This window comes from Enhydra lutris, unplaced genomic scaffold (genome assembly GCF_002288905.1).
Source record: "Enhydra lutris kenyoni isolate GAN:26980312 unplaced genomic scaffold, ASM228890v2 scaffoldscaffold14, whole genome shotgun sequence".
NCBI classification, from domain to species: Eukaryota; Metazoa; Chordata; class Mammalia; order Carnivora; family Mustelidae; genus Enhydra; species Enhydra lutris.
The window spans coordinates 37,808,787-37,834,707 of NW_019154098.1; the positions used below are offsets into that span (position 1 = coordinate 37,808,787).

Here is a 25,921-nt window from a genome sequence, read left to right on the forward strand (position 1 = left end):
TACTTCCCTTATAACAAAGGCAGGGCAAAGAGAACATGGCAAACCAGATGCTGTGGTTTTACCCGGGAGTGACACATGTCACTTCCACTCGTATTGCATTGGCCACAGCAAGTCATATCCCAACTTTCAAGGCATCAGGAAAGTATAGGCCTACCACATGCCTGAGAGGAGAGTAGAAATATTTGTTAGACTGTACAAATTACAACCAGGCTTTTTGTGGTAGGCAGAATAATGACCCTTCCAAGTTGTTCAGGTCCTAATTCCTGGATTATGTTATGTTATGGAGCAAAGCGGCATGGAGTTGCAGATGAAGTTGAGGTTGTTCATCAGCTGACATTAAAGTAGGGAGATTATCCTTAATTATCCAGGTGGGCCCAATGTAATCACAAGGGAGAATATGGAAGAGGGAGGCAGAAAAGGAAAGTCAGAGTAAGAGATGTGACATCAGAAGCAGGATTAGAGATAAGCAACGCAGCTGGCTTTAAAAACGGAGGAAGGGGACCATGAGCTAAGTAGGGATGCCACTGCCTAAGTATGCAGTCACTGGAAGGTGGAAAAGGCACAGAACATTCTGCTCTAGAGCGTCCAGAAGGAGTAAAACCCTGCAGGCCCATTGATTTTAGTCCCGGAGGCTTGTGTCAGACTTCCGTACTACAGAACTGTAAGGTAACAAATGTGTGTTGTCTTTTTTTTTTTTTAAAGATTTTATTTATTTATTTGACAGAGGGAGATCATAAGTAGGCATAGAGGCAGTCAGAGAGAGAGGGGGGAAGCAGGCTCCCCGCTGAGCAGAGATCCGGATGTGCGGCTCAATCCCAGGACCCTGAGACCAAGACCTGAGCCGAAGGCAGAGGCTTAACCCACTGAGCCACCCAGGCGCCCCATGTGTGTTGTCTCAAGGTACGTTTGTAGCACTTTGTTACAGTGATAATAAGAAACAAACACATCTCTCCTTTAGAAAATCACATTTGTTTTTCTAACTATAAAAGGAAATCAAATGTAGAATACATTTGATTTGATGTTGACAAATAAAATATAAAAAAATCCCTAATACAAGTTTCTGTTGTGGACCCTTTCAACATTATTTTCTGCACATCAGCACATATGTATATTTTCATGCATGTGCTACAAAATTAGATCATTTAGCATAGTTTTACAGCCTGCCTTTTTAGAAGATTTTGTTTGCGACACAAAGAGAGAGAGAGTATGGGCGGTGGAAAGGGCAGAGGGAGAGGGAGAAGCAGGCTCCCCACCTAGCAGAGACCCCCACACGGGTCTCAATCCTAGGATCCCGAGATCATGACCTGAGCCAAAGCTAGACACTTACTGAGCCCCCCAGGTGCCCCGTAGCCTGCCTTTTTATTTAACAATTGATCTTGAGCATTCTCCTATGACTAAGGTGTTTTAACTATTACGTCCAATACAATATACACCTTTGAGAACCTGAGATGTGACTAGTCTGAATGGAGATGTACTATACTTGAAAAATAGACACCAAGACTTAGTATGGGAAAAGAATGTAAAGATCTTACTAATAAGGTTTATATTGAGTATATGTTGAAATAATAATATTTTGAAATAATAAAATTATATGCTGGGTTACATATGTCACTGAAGTAAAAAGGATACCATTTTAGAGAGGAGAAAGCAGACTTAGAAAGATTAAGAAATTTGCCAGCCAGGAGGTCATGAGCTGAGACTCACATCCAGGTCTGATAGGCTCTAGAACAGAACCCACATAAGCCATCCTCTCTATTCACCACTATCATTTAGGTTCTATTCATGTGTCACCTTGGATTATTATGATTGGCCCTGTGCTTCGCTCACTATCCAGTGCTCGTAAACCACCACTCAGCATTCCATCCTGGCCAGGCTCTGTTTCCTGAGTGTATCTGTCTTTGCCACATTCTTCTGGCCAATTTTGTCTCTTAGATTTCTCCACTTCTCCAGGTCTCTCCATTAAACTAAGCTTCATTTCCATCTCTTCCATGACTTCCCTAAAGCTTTCCCTAATTATTCAACAGACAATCCCTATGAATTCTAAAATTTACTGCTCGCTCTCTGAGCCAGTTGTAGGGGTGGGAAATGCGAACACGTTACCACCTGGGCAAATCCCATGTAAAGATTTTTAGCTGGGTAGATGGTTGGTAAGAGGTCTGAAAAGAATGTTACTGAGATAGAAACCCACTTGGACCCTCAGTGAGCACCTACCTTTACTGTGTGGCTGAAAGTTTTCACCCCAACAGTGTCTGTTGAGAGCAAAAATTCCCTGATAAGAATGTACCTCCTTGAAGATTTGTCCTACTATATAGCAGAACCTGGTACATAGTAAATGTTTCATCAATATATGTTGAATCTATACCAGGTATATTTTGTATCCTAATGTATTTTCCACAGCGCTTGCTGAATTGACTTAACGCTATAAATCCAAGTTATTTCAATGAAAATCAAGCCTGACACACCTACCATACGACTGCCTTACCCTTACACACCACTTTCCATCACCTTCCAGTTGCCTTCTTTTAAAACACTCGTCTTAACAAAAACCCTCTCACAATACATCCATTAGAATTTGTTCAGCTCTGCCAGACGGGTAATTGCTTCTGCAGTAGCTGGGTCATGTCTCTATGGAATTGCCCACCACTTGGGACTGATACTAATCTGTTTATGTCGGTTTCATTGGCTGCGCTCTGAGCTCCTAGAACTTGGCTGTCTTAGTAACCCTTTACCCAAACCAAACGATTATTCGCATAAAGTTAGTTAATAATGAAAATGACAGTTTGTGCACATGGTTTGCGGGATGCATGGGCCCAGGATAATTTGCACTGTATTTGTAAGGTAAATTTAAAAATATTACATACTGAATATCCTTGTATCTCTAATAAACTCAGATCAACTCTGTATCTGAGTAAGATTAATATCTCCAAATTACTATGGAAACCGACTTAGAAGGTCAAGCCTTTAGTCCAAGCTCTTACAGGGAAGAAACTAACCACGCACTTCAACTAGAGCTGCGAAAGTCGGGAGGCACGCCGGAGCTCGTTTGAACTCTTCCGGCCACCGTCGCTGGGTCCTTTCCGCCGCTGCTTCTTCTGCGCCTGCGCACGGCTGGAACGCCGTCCATTTCATTATCTGTTAGGAAGGACGTTAGGTTGAGGTTGGTGTAGAGGTGAGTCGTGTTGCTTTTGCGTTCTTCCTCAGGGTTCACCTAACTGCTGCGTTCCGTTGCCTGCCCTCGCTCATCCCTGGAGTTGAGTGCTGCCCGTATTTCTGCGGTCGGGGAGCCTCACCTCTCATAGGGGTCAACCCCTGCACGCCCCCGCCGCGGCCTCAGGAGGGCTGCGGGCAGGCGGCGGGGTCGCCGGGGCCGGGTGCGCTGCAGCTGTCTGGAGGAAGCAACTGGGATTCGGAGGCGGTTGGCCCGCCTGGTCTCCGCTGTGTTTTTTCCCCAGTGTGACCTTGGTTAGGTCATTTGACTTGTCTGGCGCCAGGGTTTTCACCCGTGGTAAGGGAGTGGTGGTTTCTTCCTCAGGGGGTCGCGAGGCAAAGGGGCAACGTGGGGAAAACAGCAGCGTCTACTCGCGGTCGGTGCTTGCTTGCTGTGTGGTAACGTTGGTGACTCGCCTGCATAAGCTGGAAAAGGGTCCCCGTGCCTGATGGCGGGGAGGGGGGCGGAGGGAAAGGTGAGCGTCCTGCAGCCTCCCAGCGCTCCCACGGCCATTCATCCCAGCCCTCCAGCCTCCTGGGCCTAAGGCCTGTGGGACAGCGCAGCAGTCGCTAGGTGGGCCCTGGAGGCCAGGGTTGGGCTTCTGCCCGAGTTTAAATCGTTTACCCCGTGACCTTGGAAGAGTTACACGTCACCTCCATGTGCCCTAGTTTTTTGGTCAATAAAATGGGACTAATAAGCTGATACTTAAGTTCTCAGAAGAGCAAATGGCTGTAAATGCGTTTGCACTTGTCAGTCTAGAGCCCCTGCTTATCTTAACTGAGATTGGGAGATTTTTGTAGTTTTTGCTCCCCACTTTGCCGCAGTGACCTTGCTTATTTAGGATTGTTGTTCAGCGTGCGGGGCGGGGTTGGGGGGACGGGAGGCAGCGAAACCCTGAAGCAGACTAAACCTTTAAACACCTTAGGCTTAAAAAAATAATAAAATAAACACCTTAGGTTTTGTGGGAGGAATCATGCCTGTGCTCCTCTGGGTACTAAAATGAATTTTGTGTAAGAGTTCTTTAGATATCTTACTGTGTTCTCAGAGTTTTTATTATTTTACTTATCAAGGAGAATAACTACCATGACTTCCAGTGCTTTGACGAAACCTCAGATGCGAGGCCTTCTGGCCAAGCGTCTGCGATTTCATGTTGTTGGAGCCTTCGTTGTATCCCTGGGGGTTGCAGCTTTCTATAAGGTACGTATGTTTGATTTTTGTTTTGGTCCAAAAATGTGTGTTTTAAATTTGAAAATATTTTCATAAGTAGTTCTGAATCTTTTAAAGAAATTCCTCTAATGTGCTCCCTTCCTTCCCCCACTTAACTCAGTGTGAGAGGAAAATACCTCATATTCTCCAGATAGCTTCTTCTCCATCTTTAAAGGAAGCTGTATTAGTTTGCTAGGGTCCAAAGTACAACACCTTGGGCGGCTTAAAACACAGAAGTGTATTTACTGTTCTAGAGGCTAGAAATCCAAGATCAGTTTGGCTGCGAGGTTGATATCGCTTGAAGCCTCCCTCCTTGGCCTGTAGATGGGTTTCTCCCTTTATCTTCACACAGTCTTTCTGTTACCATATTTTTGTTTGAATTTACACTTGAAAGGATGCTAGTCATATTGGATTAGGACTCACCCTCCAAAGGTCATTTTAGTTTATCTCTTTAAAGACCTATCTCCAAATACTGTTACATTCTGAAGTACTATGGTCTTAAGACCACATGAATTTTGGAAGACAGTTCAGCCCGTAACACAAGGATATAATTTTTTTAAAGCAGAGGGATGCGGAAGGTGGTGTTTGGCAGCTTGAAGAATTTGTTGCCACAGAACTGCATTTTAATTGCTGTGCCTTCTGTGGATTTTAACATTATGCCTTTTGGGGCTTTTTTTTTTTTAATATATTTTTTATATTATGGTAAACTAGAGATAAAATTTAGCCATTTTTAAGTGTACAGGTTGGTGGTATTAAATACATTTATAATGTTGTATGACCATCCCCACAACCTATCTCCATAACTCATCTTGTAAAACAAACTATCCATCCCTTCTCCATCCATTCTGTCAAACATTTCTTTCTGTATCTTATTTTGACTCACTCTAGGTACCTTATGTAAATGGAGTAATATATTATTTTGTCTTTTTTAACTGGCTTATTTTAGTTAGCATAATGACCCTTAGGTTTATCCATATTGTAGGATATGTCAGAATTTCCTTCCTTTTAAAGAGTGAATAATATTCTGTTGTATGGGGTACCTGAATGGCTCAGTTGGTAAGGTGTCTGCCTTTGGCTCAGGTCATGGTACCAGGGTCGTGGGATCGAGCCCCACGTCTGGCTCCCTGCTCAGTGGGGAGCCTGTTTATCCCTCTCCCTGCTGCTCCCCCTGCTTGTGCTTTCTTTCTGTCAAATAAGTAAAATCTTAAAAACAATTCCATTATATATCTGTACCACATTTTACTTATTCATTCACTTTTGATGGACATTTGAGTTGCTTCCATGTTTTAGCTATGGTGAATAATGCTTCTATGAACATGGGTTACAGGTATCTCTTCAAGACTCTGCTTTTAGTTTTTTATAGCATATATCCAGAAGTAGAATTGGTAGGTTATATGGTAATTCTGTGTGTAATTTTTCAGGCAGCCTGGTGGTTTCCGTAGTACTGTCTGACATTTTACATCCTGCTACTTTGTTGAATTTATTTATTGGTTCTAACAGGTTTTTTCCCTGTGGAATTTTTACGGTTTTCTACATATATCATCTGTAAACAGATGATTTTGTTTCTTCCTTTCCCATTTAGATACCTTTTATTTCTCATCTTGCCTAATTGCTCTGGCTAGAAGTTAGAATACTGTGTTGAATGGAAGTAACAAGAGTAGACATCATATGGGTTATGTTGAAGTAGTTTGATTCTGTTCCTATAGTTGGAGTGTTTTTATCATGACAGGATATTGAATTTGTTAAATGCCTTTTTGTATTAATTGAGATTACTGTGGGTTTTTTTTTCTTTCTGTTAATATATATTACATTGATGTTGTATGTTGGACCCTTGGTATGTTGAACCATCCATGTATTCCCGGAATAAACCTCACTTGTTAATTGGATACAGTCCTTCTAATATGCTGCTGAATTCAGTTTGCTAGTATTTTGTTAAGGGATTTTTTTTTGTTGTTGTTTTCTTTTTTCTTTTCTTTTTTTTTTTTTTGCATGAGTGTTCATAGAGGATTTTGGTCTGTAGTTTTCTTGTAGTGTTTTGTCTGTTTTTGGTATCAGGGTAATGCTGGCTTCATAAAATGAATTAGTAAGTGTTCCTCCACTTCAGCTGCTTGGAAAGATTTCAGAAGGATTTGTATTCTTCATTCAGAAGGATTGTCAGTTTTCTTGATATTTTTAAAGAACCCGTTTTTTTGGCCTTGTTGATTTCTCGGTCCCCCCCCCCCCCAGTCTCTGTTTTGTTGATCTCTGCTCTTATATTTATTATTTCCCTCCTTCTAGCTATTTATCTTGTTCTTTTTCTGGTTCCTTGAGTTGTAATGTTAGGTTGTTGATTGAGATCTCTCTTGTTTTTTAATATATGTGTTTCTAGCCAAAAATTCCCCCACCTTTGCACTCCTTTCATTGTGTCCTCTAAATTTTGGTGTGTTTTGTTCTTTCATTTGTCTCTAAATATTTTCTGATTTCATTCGTTTTGTCTTCTTTCTCCCATTGGTGGTTTAAAAGTTTGTTGCTTAATCTCCACAGTTTTGTGAATTTTCCAGTTTTCCTTCTGTATGATTTCCGGTCTCATGCCATTGTGATCAGAGAACATACTTTGTATAATATCTGTCTTTTTAAATCTTTTGAGACTTAATTTATGGCCTGGTATATGGTCTGTCCTAGAAAATATCCAATGTGTAATTGAGAAGAATGTGTATTCTGGGGGTACATGGGTGACTCTGTCAGTTAAGTGTCTGCCTTCAGCTGAGGTCATGATCCCAGGGTTCTGGGATCAAGGCCCACGTCAGGCTCCCTGCTCAGCAGGGGAGACTGGTTCTCTCTTTTCCTCCTCCTGCTTGTGGAGTCTCTCTCTCTCTCTCTCTCAAATAAATAATAAATAAATCACTGTTTTTTAAAAAAGATTACGTATTCTGTTGTTGGGTTGTGTTAGATTTTGTTGGTGTAATGAGTTAAGTCCTCTATTTCCTTATTTAGGTCTGGTGTGGTTTTATCTGTCACTGAGATTGGGGTAATTTTTTTTTTTTAAGATTTTATTTATTTATTTGACAGAGATCACAAGTAGGCAGAGAGGCAGGCAGAGAGAGAGAGAGGAGGAAGCAGGCTCCCTGCCAAACAGAGAGCCCGATGCGGGGCTCGATCCCAGGACCCTGGGATCATGACCTGAGGCAAAGGCTTTAACCCGCTGAGCCACCCAGGAGCCCCGAGATTGGGGTATTGAAGTGTTCAGGTATTACTGTAGAATTATTTTTTTCTTCAGTTCTGTCACTTTTTGCTTTATATACTTCGCTGGTGTTATTAGGTGAGTAAATTTTTCTAATTGAATAAATTCTTACTGTGTTGAAGCTTTTATGTATAAAGTCCTTCTTTGTCTCTTGTGACCTTTTTATTTTATTTATTTATTTTTAAATGTTTAAAGATTTTTTTTAATTTTATTTTTTATAAACATATAATATATTTTTATCCCCAGGGGTACAGGTCTGTGAATCGCCAGGTTTACACACTTCACAGCACTCACCATAGCACATACCCTCCCCAATGTCCATAATCCCACCCCCCCTCTCCCAACCCCCCTCCCCCCATTAACCCTCAGTTTGTTTTGTGAGATTAAGAGTCACTTACGGTTTGTCTCCCTCCCAATCCCATCTTGTTTCATTTACTCTTCTCCTACCCCCTTAACCCCCCGTGTTGCATCTCCTCTCCCTCATATCAGGGAGATCATATGATAGTTGTCTTTCTCTGATTGACTTATTTCGCTAAGCATGATACCCTCTAGTTCCATCCACGTCGTCGCAAATGGCAAGATTTCATTTCTTTTGATGGCTGCATAGTATTCCATTGTGTATATATACCACATCTTCTTTATCCATTCATCTGTTGATGGACATCTAGGTTCTTTCCATAGTTTGGCTATTGTAGACATTGCTGCTATAAACATTCGGGTGCACGTGCCCCTTCGGATCACTACGTTTCTTTCTTTAGGGTAAATACCCAGCAGTGCAATTGCTGGGTCATAGGGTAGTTCTATTTTCAACATTTTGAGGAACCTCCATGCTGTTTTCCAGAGTGGTTGCTCCAGCTTGCATTCCCACCAACAGTGTAGGAGGGTTCCCCTTTCTCTGCATCCTCGCCAGCATCTGTCCTTTCCTGACTTGTTAATTTTAGCCATTCTTACTGGTATGAGGTGGTATCTCATTGTGGTTTTGATTTGTATTTCCCTGATGCCGAATGATGTGGAGCACTTTTTCATGTGTCTGTTGGCCATCTGGATGTCTTCTTTGCAGAAATGTCTGTTCATGTCCTCTGATGTTTAAAGATTTTATTTATTTACTTGACAGACAGAGATCACAAGTAGGCAGAGAGGCAGGCAGAGAGAGAGGGGGAAGCAGGTTCCCTACTGAGCAGAGAGCCGGATGCGGGGCTCGATCCCAGGACCCTGAGATATGACCTGAGCTGAAGGCAGAGGCTTAACCCGCTGAGCCACCCAGGCGTCCTTCTTGTAGTCTTTTTTGATTTAAAGTCTATTTTGTCTGATATTAGTAAAGCCACTCTTGGTCTCTTTTTTTATTATTTTCATAGAATATCTTTTTGCACCCTTTCCCTTTTCATCTGTTTTTGTCTTTGGATCTGAAATAAGTGTTGCAGGCAGCATATATAGTTGGGTCATTTTTTAATCCATTCTGCAGTCTCTGTGAGGAGTGTATGTGTAGATGCCTTTGAATGTGCTAGTCTTTAATGTCAGGCTCCCAAAAGGAGAAAATGAGAAAAATGAGAGAGGGGAAGAAGTCTGGGCCTCTGAACAAAAGCAGCAGTTAGCTATCAGAGTGCAGATCCCTGGTATAGGGAGGAGAGGGTCCTTCTTGCCCATCTTTGTTCCAGAAGGCTTCCTGTAAACCGCTCCAGGAACACCTGCACAGCTGTCTGCCTTGGGAGTGGGGAATGGTTAGCTATTAAGTTGCTAAAAGCTGAAAGTGAATGAAATTAACCTGACCACAATTTAGGATTTAAGCCTTCCTTTGGAAATTGTATGCTTTCAAGAGATCCAGAGTGTCAGGAGAGTTACATTATTGTGCTAGCGCAGTTGTGTTGGTGGCGAGAGATTCTTGGTGTTCCTACTCTCACTTTTTTCCCAGAATGCTCTATGCATTTTGTGTTTCTCAAAGTCTTAATTTTATATTTACAACTTTTTTTCTATAAAATTGTTTATGATAGTAAATGTATTTATGACCATGTGTCATAATGGTCCATGAGTTAGAGGTTTGCAGTGCTTTGTACTTAATTTTTTTTGCTTATTTCTTCTGTTTTTAGTAGACTGGGAGCCTCTTTAGAGCAAGGTTCCTTTTTTGTTCACAGTAGCATCCCACTGTCTGTTGCCTTATATACAAATAGATGCTGTAAAGTATCTGTTGAATAAGATGTAGTGTCTGAAATTTAGTACAGTGTTAAGTGCTGTAGAGTTCAGGGGCTTTGGAGTATACTGAATGCACATATATACCTCTAAATATGTGTTTTTAAAGAAGTCAGAGTCAGGTTGGAGGGGTGAAAAATTAGATATTTATTATAAAATAGAATATAAATAAAAGGACATTTCATTTCTCAGAGCTGTTCCTGGAGCAGATTATAGACAGTTTGCAAGAATGAGGGTGGGCAAGAAGGACCCTGTCCTCCATGTACTAGGACCATACTCTGATAGCTGATGGCTGCTTTTGTGTTTTTCTTTCAGTAGGTGTGGGGTATTGTGGGTCATACTCTTCGGCATGCTCTTCGATAGAGCAGGTTGAATTTATGCCTTTAAAGTTAGGGTGAATTTGAAGTGCTGAGGGGAGGGAGAACAACTTGAGCAAAAGCACTAAGGGTCTGTGCTTTGGGACTCTGTGAGGATACAGGCATAAAAATGTAAACCCTTTACATACATCCTCCTTGAGAGAGTTGCTACCTGGCATGTAGTGGGCATGAAATAAATGTTTATGGGAAAAGGGTGGATGGATGGATGAGTAAATGAAGTGGGAGTGAGGAGAGGAATTTGGGGAAGTCATTTCTTCACTCTCATTGTCACTATCAAACTTCAGGCCTTGGTAACCTGTGTGGATTCTTGCCACTTCTAACTTACGCCTGTAGAATAGATCTGTTTATGGTATTGAGTTCCTGCATGTGTAGTGTGCAGTGGCTTTCAAAATTTTGACTTATAGTAAGAAATATATCAACTACTGGCTGCAGTCTTCTAAAGTGGTTTCATCACTTATTAATGGGTTCTGGGTGATAGCTGAAACTTGGTCTTGATTTTAAGATACTTTGTGATTAGCTTTTTCTGCCTTTCTGTCGTCTTCCCAGCAGTCCTAATACACCCAGCCCTCCGCCCTTTATAACTAGTTGATATTAGAAAATTTCTGCTTTCTCCCATGGGTTTGTACACAACAGGAATGTCTTTCATCCCATTGTGTGGCAGATTCCAGTGTATCCTCAAGGCCCACTCAAATGTTATTTTTTGGAGTTGCAGCCTTTTCCTCCAGATGTGTTGGTAGTGTTCTGGTAGGTTCTCAGGCATTTGTACCAGACTGTAAAATATTGGAAACATTGTATTTTAAGTAATATTTGCTTCAGGTTGTGTCTGTTCTACTAAATTAAGAGCCCATGTCAGACCAATTGTCAGTCTGTTCTGAATGAAAAATTTTAAAATTTGGTTGGTAGATTAGTCAGTGTTGTGTATAGTTAATTAGTGTTTGAGTGGAAGGAAAGTACACAAAGCACTGAGGGATCTAGAGTTACTAAAGAGTAAGGCGGGTATAAACTTTGTTCCCGTGGTAGATGCTTGCATCCTTCATTTCCCTTATGCACTTAGTGTTGAATGCTTTTAAAGATTTGGCCTTCATTTTGTTCTCAGTTTTAACTGATTTTTCCAGTTTTAATCATCTTCTTTGCCTTTTACATAAAGTCACCATCCATTAAATCATTTTGATTAAGTTAATCTGCTAAGTCTAAATTCCTTAATATGGGTTAGATTTTGAGGCAAATGAGCAGTGCTTAATCCTGAATAGATTTTTTTTCCATAGGTAATTACTGTTATATGAACTAGACCTTTCCTAAATCTTCAGGTATTTGCTTATTTGTATAAGGCCTCATATATAGATTTTATGGGTTTCAAGGAACTCATGGTGTAGTGGATCTAAATTGATAGTTTGTATTCTTTTTGTTGCTGAAGTCTGGATTTTTCAGACTTAAAAAAGTCTTAAGTGTAACAGAAAACAAAATAATTTAGGTGGGGTTATAACATCCATTTGCTTTTATTTTGGGGTTCGCTGAGCCTTTTACTTTATTTTAGTCTACCATAATTTTATTTTTTTTTTAAGATTTTATTTATTTGACAGAGATACAGCAAGAGAGGGAACACAAGTAGGGGGAATGGGAGAGGGAGAAGCAGGCTTCTCGCCAAGCAGGGAGCCCAATGTGGCGCTCAATCCCAGGACCCTGGGATCATGACATGAGCCTAAGGCAGACAGGCTTAATGATTGAGCCACCCACGTTCCCCATCCTACCATATTTTTAAAAGGAATATATTCTTGTTTTAACAAATACTCAGTTGCCTTCTGGGTAATATGCTGGCCTCGGTTCAGAGGGTTGCATTGGGTCTCCTGTCTCGTGGTCTTACTGGAAGAAGTTGGGAATTTTCATAGGAGGTGAGGCAGGAAAACTGATCAAGTAAAGGACTCTGACTGTAAGTACCAAAGGTCATGATTCCATGTATTTCTGCAGTACCTAAATGGAAGTAGATTGGCACTTAGAGAATTTTTTTACTGGTTTTTATATGCAGGATGGGATATGATTTTGGATTATAACCCACACATTGAAATCTACTAGGTAGTGTTTTGTGGAAAATAAAAATCTTTGCCACATGACAGACCTGGGTTTGAATCTTGGTTGAACCTAGTGCTTCTTCCTAGACCTTAACTGGGTCACTTATATTCTGAGTCCCATTTCCTCCTGTGTACAACAGATCAATATATATCCTAAGGGCTTAAATGATATTGAAGTGTAAATCACCCAGAACTGTTTTTGCCAGATAGAAAGCTTCTGGTGTCTTTCAGAGGCTGATGGGGACAGAATTGATCTCACTCCTTTGAAGTTAATATTTTAAGTTAATTAAGTTAAATTGAGCCAGAATATATTAGCATGTGTCAGCTTTGGAGATACTAGGTTTTGCTGGAGGGAACGCTGCTGTCTTCTTCCTAAAGCATTTTAGCTTTCTGGGTATCTTCCTTTGGCTCTTAACCAGTCTGCATACCCACACCCAGCAAAAGGAATAATCTGTCCCCAGGCGAAGAAGACCCCTTTGTTGAGTAGTTTCCATGAGGTTGCTTTATCTTCCCTTGCATCTGTGTCAGTGCCTCCAACTTTGTCTTAGGAAATACAGAGTTCAAGTTAAAGGTAAACACAAACATCATGATTTATGTTGTCTTTGGATATTGTTTCTAAAATGGCTTAAAAAATAAGCCCTAATGGGATATGTTATTTTTTAGTTTGCTGTGGCCGAACCAAGAAAGAAGGCATATGCAGATTTCTACAGAAATTACGATTCCATGAAAGATTTTGAGGAGATGAGGAGGGCTGGTATCTTTCAGAGTGCAAAGTGATTTTGGAATGTAAAGGTAATGTCGCTGTTGGAATTACTGTTTAAAATTTTTTAAAAATTATGGTAAAATACGTTGATTGTTAAGTATATTCACATTGTTGTACAACCGATCTCCAGAACTCTTTTCATCTTGCGGGATGACCTTTTGAATTACTCTCTACTCCCCCCATGCCCTGGCAACCACCATTCTGTTCAGTGTCTCTGAATTTGACTAAGTACTTCATTTAAGTGGAATCATGTAGTATTTGATAAGCTATAATATTTGGCTTATTTTACTTAACATAATGTCCTCAGAATTCATCCATTACAGTATGTGTCAGAATTTCCTTCTTTAAGGCTAAATAACATTCCATGGTATGTATATACCACATATTGCTTATTCATTCACCTCTAATGGGCATTTGGATTGCTTCCCCCTTTTGACTATTGTAAATAATTTGCTATGTTAGGGGTGCCTGGGTGGCTCAGTCTGTTATATGTCTTACTCTTGATTTTCACTTGGGTCATGATCTGAGGGTTGTGAGATGGAGCAGGGTGTGGAGCCTGCCCTCTCCCCCACCCCAAATAATAATGATGTTGCTATGATATGTGCAAATACCTCTTTAAAACCCCTTTTAATACTGGGTATGTACCCAGAAGTGGAGCGGCTGTATCATATAGTAGTTCTGTTTTTAATGTTGAAAGGAAACACTGTTCTATTTAACATAGCGGCTGTGCCATTTTATACTCTGTCAGTAGTGCAGAAGGGTTCCAGTTTCACTACATGCTTGCCAATACGTTTTTTTCTGTTATTTTTCATAGTAGCCATCCTAATGGGTGTGAGGTGGTACTGGATTTTTATTTTGATTTGCATTTCCTAATGGTTAATGATGTTGACCATCTTTTCTCATGCTTATTGCTCATTTATATGTCCTCTCTGGAGAAATAACCTAATTAAATTCTTCACCCATTTTAATTTGTTGGGGTTTTTGTTGTTGTTGTGTTGTAGTTCTTCAAAACTCTTATCAGATATGATTTGCAAATATATTTTCCCGTCCTGTAGATTACCTTTTCATTCTGTTGATTGTCGTCTTTGCACAGGCATTTAAAATTTTGATGGAGTCTATGTAATTTTTATTGTTGCCTGTGTTTTTGGTGTCCTATAAGAAATCATTGCCATATCCAATGTCATGAAACTTACATTTTCTTGTAAGTTTTATAGTTTTAGGTCTTTGATCCATTTGAGTTAATTTTGGGATATGAGGTAAGAAAAGGGTACAACTTTCTTTTTCATGTATATCCAGTTTCGCACTAGCATTTGTCTTGGCACCTTTGCTGGTAATTTTTTTACTGTATATGTAAGGGATTATTTTGGGCTTTGTTCTGTTGCATTTGTTTATGTTTTTATATCAGTACCACACTACTTTGACTACTGTGGCTTTATAGTAAGTTTTGAACTAGGAAGTGTTAGTTTTTCAACTTCGTTGTCTTTTTCAAGATTGTTTAGGCTATTCAGGGTCCTTTGATAGTTTATATGAATTTTAGGGTGGATTTTTTTACTTTGGCAAAAATGCTATTGGGATATTGATAAGGGATTACATTATATTCTGTAGCTCACTTTGGGTAACACGGACATCTTAGCAATTACAAGTATTCCACTCCATGAACATGAGATGCCTTTCCATTTACTTATGTCTTTAATTTTTTTCAGTAGTGTTTTGTAGTTTCAGTATGTAGGTCTTTTGCATTCTTGATTAGTATTTGTACATATTTTTTTGATGCTATCGTAATTGGGATTGTTTTCTTAATTTTTTTTTTTCTGATTATTCATTGTTAGTGGATAGAAACACAGCTGGTGTTTGTGTGTTGATTTTGAATCCTGCAACTTTGCTCATTTAGTTTATTCAGACAGGTTTTTTTGTTTGTTAGAGCATGTGCTTGTGGGCAAGCTGGGGGGAGAGGGAGAGGGAAAGAATCTTAAGCAGGCTCCGTGCTTAGCGTGGATACTGATCCAGGGCTTGATCTCACAACCCTGAGATCATGATGAGCCAAAATCGAGTTGGATGCTTAACCAACTGAGCCACCCAGGAGCCCCTATTCTAACACGTTTTTTGTGTGGAATCTAGGATTTTCTGCATGTAAGACCTGCAAACAGAGATAGTTTTAAATCTTCCCTCTCAATTTGGATATCTTTTATTTCTTTCTCTTGTCTGATCTGGCTAGAACTTCTAGTCATTTGTGGAATAGAAGTGGTAAAAGTGGGCATCCTTATCTTTTTCTTGATCTTAGAGAAAAAGCTTTCAGGCTTTGACCAGTGAGTATGATATTAACTGTAGACTTTTCATATATGGCTTTTATTATGTTGCTGTAGTTTGCATCTGTTCCTAATTTATTTATTTTTTTCTCCCTGTACAGTATTTTTCATTTCCATGACTTGTTTTATAACTGGAAGTTTTAGCTCTTAAAACCTTTCACCTGTTTTCCCATCTCCCACTCCTCTCCTTCCCCACACCCAGTTCTCTGTATTTAGGAGTCTGTTTCCTGACTTGCTTCACTTAGCATAATATCCTGTAGATTCATCCATGTTGTGGCAAATGGCAACATCTCATTCCTTTTTATGGCTTCATAGTATTTCACTGTGTATGTATGTTTGTATGCGTGCATAGTTGTGTGTACCCAATAGTGGAATTATTGGATCATATGGTAATTTTATTGTTAACTTTCTGAGAAACCTCTGTATTATTTCCTTCCTTCTTTCTTCCTTCCTTTTTTATTAACACACAATGTATTATTTGTTTCAGGGGTACAGGTCTGTAAATATTAGTCTTAACCCAATTGATAGCACTCACCATAGCCCATATCCTCCCCAGTGTCCATAACCCAGCCCCCCTATCCCCCCCCCCCCCCCCCCAGCTATCATCAGTTTGTTTCCTGAGATTAAGAGTCTCTTACAGTTTGTCTCCCTTCCGGGTCCCATCTTGTTTCATTTTTTTCCCCTCCCTACCCACCATGATACCCCCCCCAAATTCCTCTTGTCAGAGAGATCATATGATAATTGTCTTTCTCTGATTGGCTTATCTCACTTAGCATAATACCCTCTAGTTTCATCCACGTGGTTGCAAATGGCAAGATTTGGGGTTTTTTTGATGGCTGCATAGTATTCCATCGTATGTATATACCACATCTTTTTTATCCATTCATCTGTTGATGGACATCTCGGCTCTTTCCATAGTTTGGCTGTTGTGGACATTGCTGCTATAAACATTGGGTGCACGTGCCCCTTCGGATCACTACATTTGTATTTTTAGGGTAAATATCCAGTAGTGCAATTGCTGGGTTGTAGGGTAGCTCTATTTTCAACTTTTGGGGGAACCTCCATACTGTTTTCCAGAGTGGCTGCACCAGCTTGCATTCCCACCAACAGTGTAGGAGGGTTCCCCTTTCTCAACATCTGTTGTTTCCTCACTTGTTAATTTTAGCCATTCTGATGGGTGTGAGGTGGTATCTCACTATGATTTTGATTTGTATTTCCCCTGATGCCCAGTGATGTTGAGCACTTTTTCATGTGTCTGTTGGCCATTTGGATGTCTTTTTTTTTTTTTTTTTTTTTATTATTCTTTTTTTTTTTTTTTTTTTTTTAAAGATTTTATTTATTTATTTGACAGAGAGAGATCACAAGTAGAGAGGCAGGCAGAGAGAGAGAGAGAGAGAGAGAGGGAAGCAGGCTCCCTGCTGAGCAGAGAGCCCGATGCGGGACTCGATCCCAGGACCCTGAGATCATGACCCGAGCCGAAGGCAGCGGCTTAACCCACTGAGCCACCCAGGCGCCCGGCCATTTGGATGTCTTTGCAGAAATGTCTGTTTATGTCTTCTGCCCATTTCTTGATTGGATTATTTGTTTTTTGAGTGTTGAGTTTGATAAGCTTTTTATAGATTTTGGATACTAGCCCTTTATCTGGTATGTCATTTGCAAATATCTACTCCTATTCTGTCAGCTGTCTTTTTTGGTTTTGTTGACTGTTTCCTTTGCTGTGCAAAAGCCTTTTATCTTGGTGAAGTCCCAATTGTTCATTTTTGCCCTTGCTCCCCTTGCCTTTGGCATTGTTTCTAGGAGGAAGTTGCTGCCACTGAGGTCAGATAGGTTGCTGCCTGGATTCTCTTCCAAGGATTTTGATGGGTTCCTGTCTCACATTGAGGTCTTTCATCCATTTTGAGTCTGTTTTTGTGTGTGGTGTAAGGAATTGGTCCAGTTTTGTTCTTATGCATGTGGCTGTCCAAATTTTCCCAACACCATTTGTTGAAGAGACTGTCTTTTTTCCATTGGACATTCTTTCCTGCCTTGTCGAAGATCAGTTGATCATAGAGTTGAGGGTCTGTTTCTGGGCCCTTTCTTCTGTTCCATCGATCTGTGTGTCTGTTTTTGTGCCAGTATCATACTGTCTTGGTGATTACAGCTTTGTAATAGAGCTTTAAGTCTGGAATTGAGATGCCACAAACTTTGGTTTTCTTTTTCAACATTCCTCTAGCTATTTGGGGTCTTTTCTTTTTCCATATACATTTTAGGATTATTTGTTCCATTTCTTTGAAAAAAAATTGACGGTATTTTGATAGGGATTGCATTAAAAGTTTAGATTGCTTTAGGTAGCATAGACATTTTCACAATATTTGTTCTTCCAATTCATGAGCATGGAACATTTTTCCATTTCTTTGTGTCTTCCTTAATTTCTTTCATGAGTACTTTATAGTTTTCCGAGTATAGATTCTTTGCCTTTTGGATTAGGTTTATTCCTAGGTATCTTATGGTTTTGGGTGCAGTTGTAAATGGGATCGACTCCTTAATTTCTTTTTCTTCTTACTGTTGGTGTATTGAAATACAACTGATAAAAAGGCAACTGATTTCTGTGCATTGATTTTATATCCTGACACTTTACTGAATTCCTGTACAAGATCTAGCAGTTTTGGAGTGGAGTCTTGCAGGTTTTCCGCATAAAGTATCATGTCATCTGCAAAGAGTGAGAATTTGAGTTCTTCTTTGCCGATTCGGATGCCTTTTATTTCCTTTTGTTGTCTGACTGCTGAGACTAGGACTTTTAGTACTATGTTGAATAGCAGTGGTGATAGTGGACAGCCCTGCTGTGTTCCTGACGTTAAGGGAAAAGCTCTCAGTTTTTCCCATTGAGAATGATATTCGCTGTGGGTTTTTCATAGATGGCTTTGAGGATATTGAGGTATGTACCCTCGATCCCTACACGGTGAAGAGTTTTGATTAAGAAAGGTTGCTGTACTTGGTCAGATGCTTTTTCAGCATCTATTGAGAGTATCATATGGTTCTTGTTTTTTCTTTTATTAATGTATCACATTGATTGATTTGTGGATGTTGAACCACCCTTGCAGCCCAGGAATAAATCCCACTTGGTCATGGTGAATAATACTTTTAATATACTGTTGGATCCTATTGGCTAATATTTTGGTGAGAATTTTTGCATCCATGTTCATCAAGGATATTGGTTTGCAATTCTTGCTGGGGTCTTTGTCTGGTTTTGGGATCAAGGTAATGCTGGCCTCATAAAATGAGTTTGGAAGTTTTCCTTCCATTTCTATTTTTTGGAACAGTTTCAGGAGAATAGGTATTAATTCTTCTTTAAATGTTTGGTAGAATTCCCCTGGAAAGCCATCTGGCCCTGGGCTCTTGTTTGTTGGGAGATTTTATTTATTTATTTATTTATTTATTTATTTTTTATTTATTTGACAGATCACAAGTAGGCAGAGAGGCAGGCAGAGAGAGAGAGGAGGAGGAGGCAGGCTCCCTGCTGAGCAGAGAGCCCGATGTGGGACTCGATCCCAGGACCCTGAGATCATGACCTGAGCCGAAGGCAGAGGATTTAACCACTGAGCCACCCAGGCGCCCCTGTTGGGAGATTTTTGATGACTGCTTCAATCTCTTTAGTGGCTATGGGTCTCTTCGGGTTTTCTAGATCTTCCTGGTTTGGTTTTGGTAGTTTAAATGTCTCTCTCTAGGAATGCATCCATTTCTTCCAGATTGTCAAATTTGCTGATGTATAGTTGCTCATAATATGTTCTTATACTTGCTTGTATTTCTTTAGTGTTGGTTGTGATCTCTCGTCTTCCATTCATGATTTTATTAATTTGGATCCTTTCTCTTTTCTTTTTGATAAGTCTGGCTAGGGGTTTCTCAGTCTTATTAATTCTTTCAGAGAACCAGCTCCTAGTTTCGTTGATTTGTTCTATTGTTCTTTTGGTTTCTACTTTCATTGATTTCTGCTCTGATATTTATGATTTCTCTTCTGCTGGGTTTAGGCTTTCTTTGCTGTTCTTTCTCCTCCTTTAGGTATAGGATTAGGTTGTGTACTTGAGATCTTTCTTGTTTCTTGGGAAAGGCTTGTATTGCTGTATGCTTTCCTCTCAGGATCGCCTTTGCTGTGTTCCAAAGATTTTGAACAGTTGTGTTTTCATTTTCATTTGTTTCCATTAATTTTTTTCAATTCTTTAATTTCCTGGTTGACCCATTCATTCTTTAGTAGGATGCTCTTTAGCCTCCATGTATTTGAGTTCTTTCCAACTTCGCTCTTGTGATTTTGTTGTAGTTTCAGAGCATTGTGGTCTGAAAATATGCAGGGAATGATCCCAGTCTTTGGGTACTGGTTGAGACCTGATTTATGACTCAGGATGTGATCTATTCTGGAGAATGTTCCATGTGCACTAGAGAAGAATGTGTATTCTGTTGCTTTGGGATGGAATGTTCTGAATATATCTGTGATGTCCATCTAGTCCAGTGTGTCATTTAAAGCCTTTATTTCCTTGTTGATCTTTTGTTTAGATGATCTGTCCATTTCGATGGTGTGTGTGTGTGTGTGTGTGTCTGTGTGTATGTTAAAGTCCCCTACTATTACTGTAGTATTGTTGATGTGTTTCTTTGATTTTGTTATTAACTGGTTTATATAATTGACTGCTCCCATATTAGGGTCATAGATCTTTAATATTGTTAGATCTTTTATTGGACAGACCCTTTAAGTATTATATAGTGTCCTTCCTCATCTCTCATTAGAGTCTTTGGCTTAAAATCTAATTTATTTGATACAAGGATTGCCACCCCAGCTTTCTTTTGATGTCCATTAGCATGGTAAATTGTTTTCCACCCCCTCACTTTAAATCTGGAGGTGTCTTTGGGTCTAAAATGAGTTTCTTGTAGACAGCATATCAGTGGGTCTTGTTTTTTTAATCCATTCTGATAACCAATGTCTTGATTGGGGCATTTAGCCCATTTACATTCAGGGTAACTATTGAGAGATACGAATTCAGTGCCATTGTATTGCCTGTAAGGTGACTGTTACTGTTTATTGTCTCTGCTCCTTTCTGGTCTGTTACTTTTAGGCTCTCTCTTTGCTTAGAGGACCCCTTTCAATATTTCCTGTAGCGCCGGTTTGGTGTTTCCAAATTCATTTAGTTTTTGTTTGTCCTGGAAGCCTTTTATCTTTCCTTTTATTTTCAGTGACAGCCTAGCTGGGTATATTATTCTTGGTAGCGTATTTTTCTCGTTTAGTGCTCGAATGTATCATGCCAGTCCTTTCTGGCCTGAGAGGTCTCTCTGGATAGGCCTGCTGCCAATCTAATTTAATATCCCCTGTTGTATGTGTGCTGTAGACCTTTTGTCCCGAGCTGCTTTCAGGATTTTCCTTGTCACTCTGTGACTTGTAAGTTTTACTATTAGATGACAGGGTGTGGACCTATATTTATTGATTTTGAAGGGGGTTCTCTGTGCCTCCTGGATTTTGATGCTTGTTCCCGTGGGCAAATTAGGGGAATTCTTTTCTATGATTTGCTCCGATATACCTCTCTCCCTCCTTTTCTTTTGGGATGGATCCCAGTTATTCTAATACTGTTTCATCTTATGGTATCACTTATCTCCTGAATTCTCCCCTCGTGGTCCAGTAGTTGTCTCTTTTTCTCAGCTTTATTTTCCATCATTTGGTCTTCTATATCACTAACTCTCTTCTGCCTCATTTATCATAGCAGTAAGAGCCTCCAGTTTTGATTGTACCTCATTAATAGCTTTTTTTATTTCAACTTGGTTAGATTTTAGTTCTTTAATTTCTCCAGAAAGGGATTCTCTAGTATCTTCCATGCTTTTTTTGAGCCTAGCTAGCACCTTGATAATCGTCATTCTGATCTCTAGTTCTAACATATTATTACTGATGTCCATATTGATTAGGTCCCTAGCTGTTGGTACTAACTCTTGTTCTTTTTTTGGGGTGAGTTTTTCTGCCTTGTCATTGTATCTAGATAAGAATAGATGAATGAGCACAATACTAAGAGGGTAGCAATGACCCCAGAAAGATATACATTAACTATACAGAAGAGACCCAAAACCAGGGGGAAAAGAAGGGGGGAAAAAAAGAAAAGGGGGAAAAAAGAAAAAAAAAATATATATGTGTGTGTGTGTTGGTGAATAGAACAGAGCCACACATTTGATTTTGGGTGTATTTTGGTCTGTTAGAAGAAACTACCTCCCAGAATTTTACAGAAAGAAAAACTTGTATATATATACAAATAAGGGTAAACATGATGAAGGGTTGGAATAGGACTGTGAAGATGAAAATGAAAAAAGATTCTAAGAAGGGAGTTGATGAGTTGGTTAAAAAAAGAAAAAAAGACTGTGATCAGGCTGGAGACTGGAACAAAGCCATGCGCTAGATTTAGGGTATATTTTGATCTGTTAGAAGAAACTGTATCCCAAAATTTTAAAGAAAAAGCTATACGTATACAAAAAGCTACACGTATACAAAAAATAAGTGAAGGGGTAGAATATGACTATAACAATGAAAATTTAAAAATTTTTAAAAAGGTATTAAGATAAAATAGTTAACGTTAATATAGGAAAGAGGAAAAATTTAAAAAAATAAAGTGAGAAAAGTAAAATTTAAAAAATTTAACTTTGAAATACTAGGGAAAAAGCCCTGAATTCTTTGTGTTGCTTTCCCCTAGCTCTGGAGTTCCGCAGTTGTCATTGATACGTGAACTTGTTCTTGGCTGGATGTTCTTGCTGATCTTCTGGGGGAGGGGCCTGTTGCAGTGATTCTCTGATGTCTGCCCAAGGCACTGCCCTTGCCAGGCCAGGCTAAGTAATCTCAGGTTTGCTCTCGGTAGCTTTTATTCCCAGAACGCTTTCTGTATAGCTTTGGAGGACAGGAATGAAAATGGCAGCCTCCCAATCTCCGGCCCCGTAGGAGCGGGAGAGCTCAGGGCCCCACTCCTCAGTGCGCCCTCGGAGAAAAGCAGTCAGTCACTCCTGTCTCCCTGGTCTCTGGCCACACTCCATGATCACCTGGCCTGTGACTGAGTGTTTCTGTCTCTGGCACATGGTCCCATTTGGAGTCTCCAAACCCAGCAGATTCCTGCAGTGTGCTCCCATAACACTCCTCCTAGAGGAGGAAGGATGAGGGTCCCTTTGGATCTGCCACTTGTGGGGTTCCTGCCTGAAGAGCAGTGGCTGACTGTACTTTGGATCACGGTTTAAGGTAACCCTGAGCTGAGAGCCTACTTCTCGGCTCTGTCTCTGCAGCTGGCTTCCCCGTTCTGATACTGGAGAGCTCTGCACCCTCAGACACCCCTGGTCTTTTTTGGCCCCTTGGGTCCTGAGACCACACTGTCCCTGCAAGGACTCCACCCTCCACTTAGCCTCTGGAGCGACGTCCCTCAGTGGAGAAGACTTCTAAAAAAGTTCCAGTTTTGTGCTCCACTGCTGTACTGCTTGCTGGGAGCCAGCCCTTGCTCCCACGGTCTCTCTTCCTGTGTTTAGCCTCAGATTCACTTCTCCGCACGTCCTGCCTTCCAGAAAGTGGTCAGTTTTCTGTTCCTAGAATTGCTGCTCTTCTCTTTGATCTTCTGTTGAGTTTGTAGGTGTTCAGAATGGTTTGATAACTATCTAGCTGAACTCCTGGGACCTGATGATATTTAGATCTCCTACTCCTCTGCCATCTTTGTTCCTCCCTTCCTCTGTATTATTTTCCATAGTGGTTGCACCAATTTACATTCCCACCAACAGCGCACCAGGGTTTTCTTCTCCACGTCCTCACCAACATTTATTATCTTTTTTTTTTTTTTTTTGATACTAGTATTCTCACTGGTGTGAGGTGTTATCTCATTCTGGTTTTGATTTGCATTTCCCTAATGATTAGTAATATTGAACATCTTTCAATATGTCTGTTGGCCATGTGTGTCGTCTGGAAAAATGTCTGTTCAGATCATTTGCCTATTTTTAGTTGGATTATTTGATGTTTTGGTGTTCTTTATACACTTTTATTAACCCCTTATCAGGTACTTGGTTTGCAAATATCTTCTCCCATTCAGTAGGTTGCCTTTTTATTTTGTTGATGCTTTTCCTTTGATAGTTCATTTTTCTTTTGTTTCCCTTGCTTGAGGAGACGTCCATAAATATGTTGCTAAGGCTGACATCCAAGAGATTACTGTCTATGCTTTCTTCTAGGAGTTTCATGGTTTCAGGTCTCACATTTAGGTCTTTAAAGTTCATTTTTGTGTGTGGCATAAGAAAGTGGTCCAGTTTTCCCAGTGCCATTTATTAAAGAGATTGTCTTTTCCCTGGTATATGCTTGCCTCCTTTGTCATGTAGACTAAATGACCACATAAGTATGGGTTTATTTCTGGGCTATATTCTCGTCCATTAATCTTTGTTGTGTCTGTTTTTGTACCAGTACTATACTGTTTTGATTACTATAGCTTTGTAGTGTATTTTCAGATCTGGGATTGATATCTCTAGCTTGGTTCTTCCTCACAATTGCTTTGGCTGTTCATGATCTTTTGTGGTTCCATACAGATCTTGGGATTTTTTTGTTCTGGTTCTGAAAAATGCTGTTGGCATTTTGATAAGAGATTACATTGAGTCTCTAGATCGCTTTGAGGAATATGGATGTTTTAACAATTCTAGGTCTTGAATCCATGACTTTCCATTTATTTGTATCATCTTCAATTCTTTTTATCAATGTCTTACAGTTTTCAGAGTGTAGGTCTTTTCATCTTCTTGGTTAGATTTATTCCTAGGTATTTTGTTAAGTGCTTTTATTGTGAAAACAAGTCAGAATGTTGCAAGCAATTTTAATTTTTATCTTCTATCCTGTGGGAGGAGCCAGGAATTGGTCAGTTTCCTTCTGATCACATTGTGTTGCACCAAGAAGGGGGTGAGGCAAGAGTGAAAGAATTCCATGAAATTTCCTGGCCTTTTATGTTTTTTTGTTGTATTAATGTTTGGTTGCCGCAGCTTCTTAACTGGTTTCTAGTGTTCTCTCAATTCTTTATATTCAGAATCATTGTACGTTATGCTATTGTTGCTTGCTAGATTGGCATTAGGAAAATGTGCTTTAAAGTACTTTTAGAAGTACTTAAAAGAATTTTGACTCCTTTTATAGTTTAGCTAGGTGTCCATTCCATAAGTGACTAGGTGGCCCTCCAGAGATTCTGATTTGGTTTGTTAAATCCACAAAGTCCTTAGGCCTCATGGATAAGATTCTGCTGACAGTGAAGAAGTGACTTGTGTGCTGATGAAATGTCCACTGAATCTGAAAGCATGTGAAACTTTGGATACTCTGCAGTCTTATCATTCATGTATTTAACTTTATTCAAGCTTAACATTAAAGCATTTAGAACAGCTTAAGTAATGATTCCATCCACTACCCCTATGTGAATTTGATTTGACAAGGGAAATGTCAGTCAGCTATCTTTTTAGGCAAAATGTTCCTGAATGAGCATTCCAGCTGTGGTGTGCATAGTGGTGTGTGGGTGTGTATGCGTGTGTATATATGAATGATTTTCCTGGGGTATGAAGACCTGCTGCAGTTGACTTTAGTTTTTTAAAAGACTCAAGGATAATATGAACATAGTAACTTCTACCTAATTTAAAATTAAAGGAACTATCTGGAATGCAGATAGATGGGTGCATAAAGTATGTACTTTATTACTTACAAAAAATAGGAAGAACTTTATTTCCAGCCATTGGAAAATTGATAAGGAATTAGTTTTTCATACCATGGACATGATGTCCATTAGAAATGATATTCACAAAGTAGCATGAGGTTATTTATATAAATAGAAAATATTTTACATAAAGGTGATCTCTGTTTAATAAAAATTGCACAGAAAAAAGACTGAAGGTAAAAAGATCAAGAAAATATTAATGGTTCTGTATGGACTCTTAACATTGCTGTTTTCTTGCAACTTTGACATTTTCACAATTTCTACAGTGGGTATGCATTTCATCATGAGATGTTAGCAGTCTAATTTGTAAATGTTTGTTATATTTTTATTTTTTTTTTAAGTGAGAAGTTATATTCTCATTAAAAAAGCCAGTAAGGGGGAAAAAAAAAACAGTAAGAAAAACAGATTTGGAGACAGGAATAGAAATATTGTTTAGAACAGGTGGGCTGCTGCTTTTAAGAACAGTATGTGGGTATGAGACAGGAATGGAGGAGAGTGGACTTGAGAGGGAGGAAAAGGGTAAAATTTGGTCAATGAAAAATAAGAAATTAGAGTAAGGTGTACTGTGCCCAGAAATGGTTTTCTCCTGGGCAGAACGTGAGTGAGCAAAGTATAGGCTCCACTAGTAGGAGTAGACCTCATGTGACTTTAATGGTGGTGAGGTATTAAGAGAATATTGTCATTAACTTAAGCCACTGTTTTTTTTTTCCACAGAATTTCTTTGGGTTGAGTTCAGTTGAAGTTTGTCACTGACCTGTGTTCCTGAACTATGAAGCACGAATATTGGGTTATGGAATAGTTTGTCTTGATAAATAAACAACTAACAAATACTTTGGACAGTAGGTTTCTGTTTAATTATTCTGATAACTCAGGGTTGGAGATTTTAACTGTGTTTATGA

General features: G+C 39.6%; 1 protein-coding gene across 2 annotated transcripts; it reads left to right on the forward strand.

Moving 5' to 3' along the window:
• Positions 1-3,091: 3,091 nt before the first annotated feature.
• LOC111146812 (cytochrome c oxidase subunit 6C) lies at positions 3,092-25,852 on the forward strand. 2 transcript variants are annotated; one of them, XM_022502505.1, is made up of 4 exons: positions 3,092-3,169; positions 4,279-4,405; positions 12,925-13,053; positions 25,737-25,852. In XM_022502505.1, the coding sequence occupies exons 2-3, from the start codon at positions 4,292-4,294 to the stop codon at positions 13,036-13,038; spliced, it is 228 nt and encodes a 75-aa protein (XP_022358213.1). In that variant the 5' UTR covers positions 3,092-3,169; positions 4,279-4,291; the 3' UTR covers positions 13,039-13,053; positions 25,737-25,852. The 2 variants fall into 2 exon arrangements, with proteins under 2 accessions (XP_022358213.1, XP_022358214.1); XM_022502506.1 differs by having other exon boundaries at positions 3,106-3,169; positions 4,282-4,405.
• Positions 25,853-25,921: the final 69 nt, after the last annotated feature.

Bases quoted from the DNA above. Each gene is read 5' to 3' on its own strand.
- LOC111146812 (XM_022502505.1), top strand. From the start codon at position 4,292: ATGACTTCCAGTGCTTTGACGAAACCTCAGATGCGAGGCCTTCTGGCC. The intron at 4,406-12,924 runs GTACGTATGTTT...GTTATTTTTTAG, and splicing joins GGGTTGCAGCTTTCTATAAG to TTTGCTGTGGCCGAACCAAG.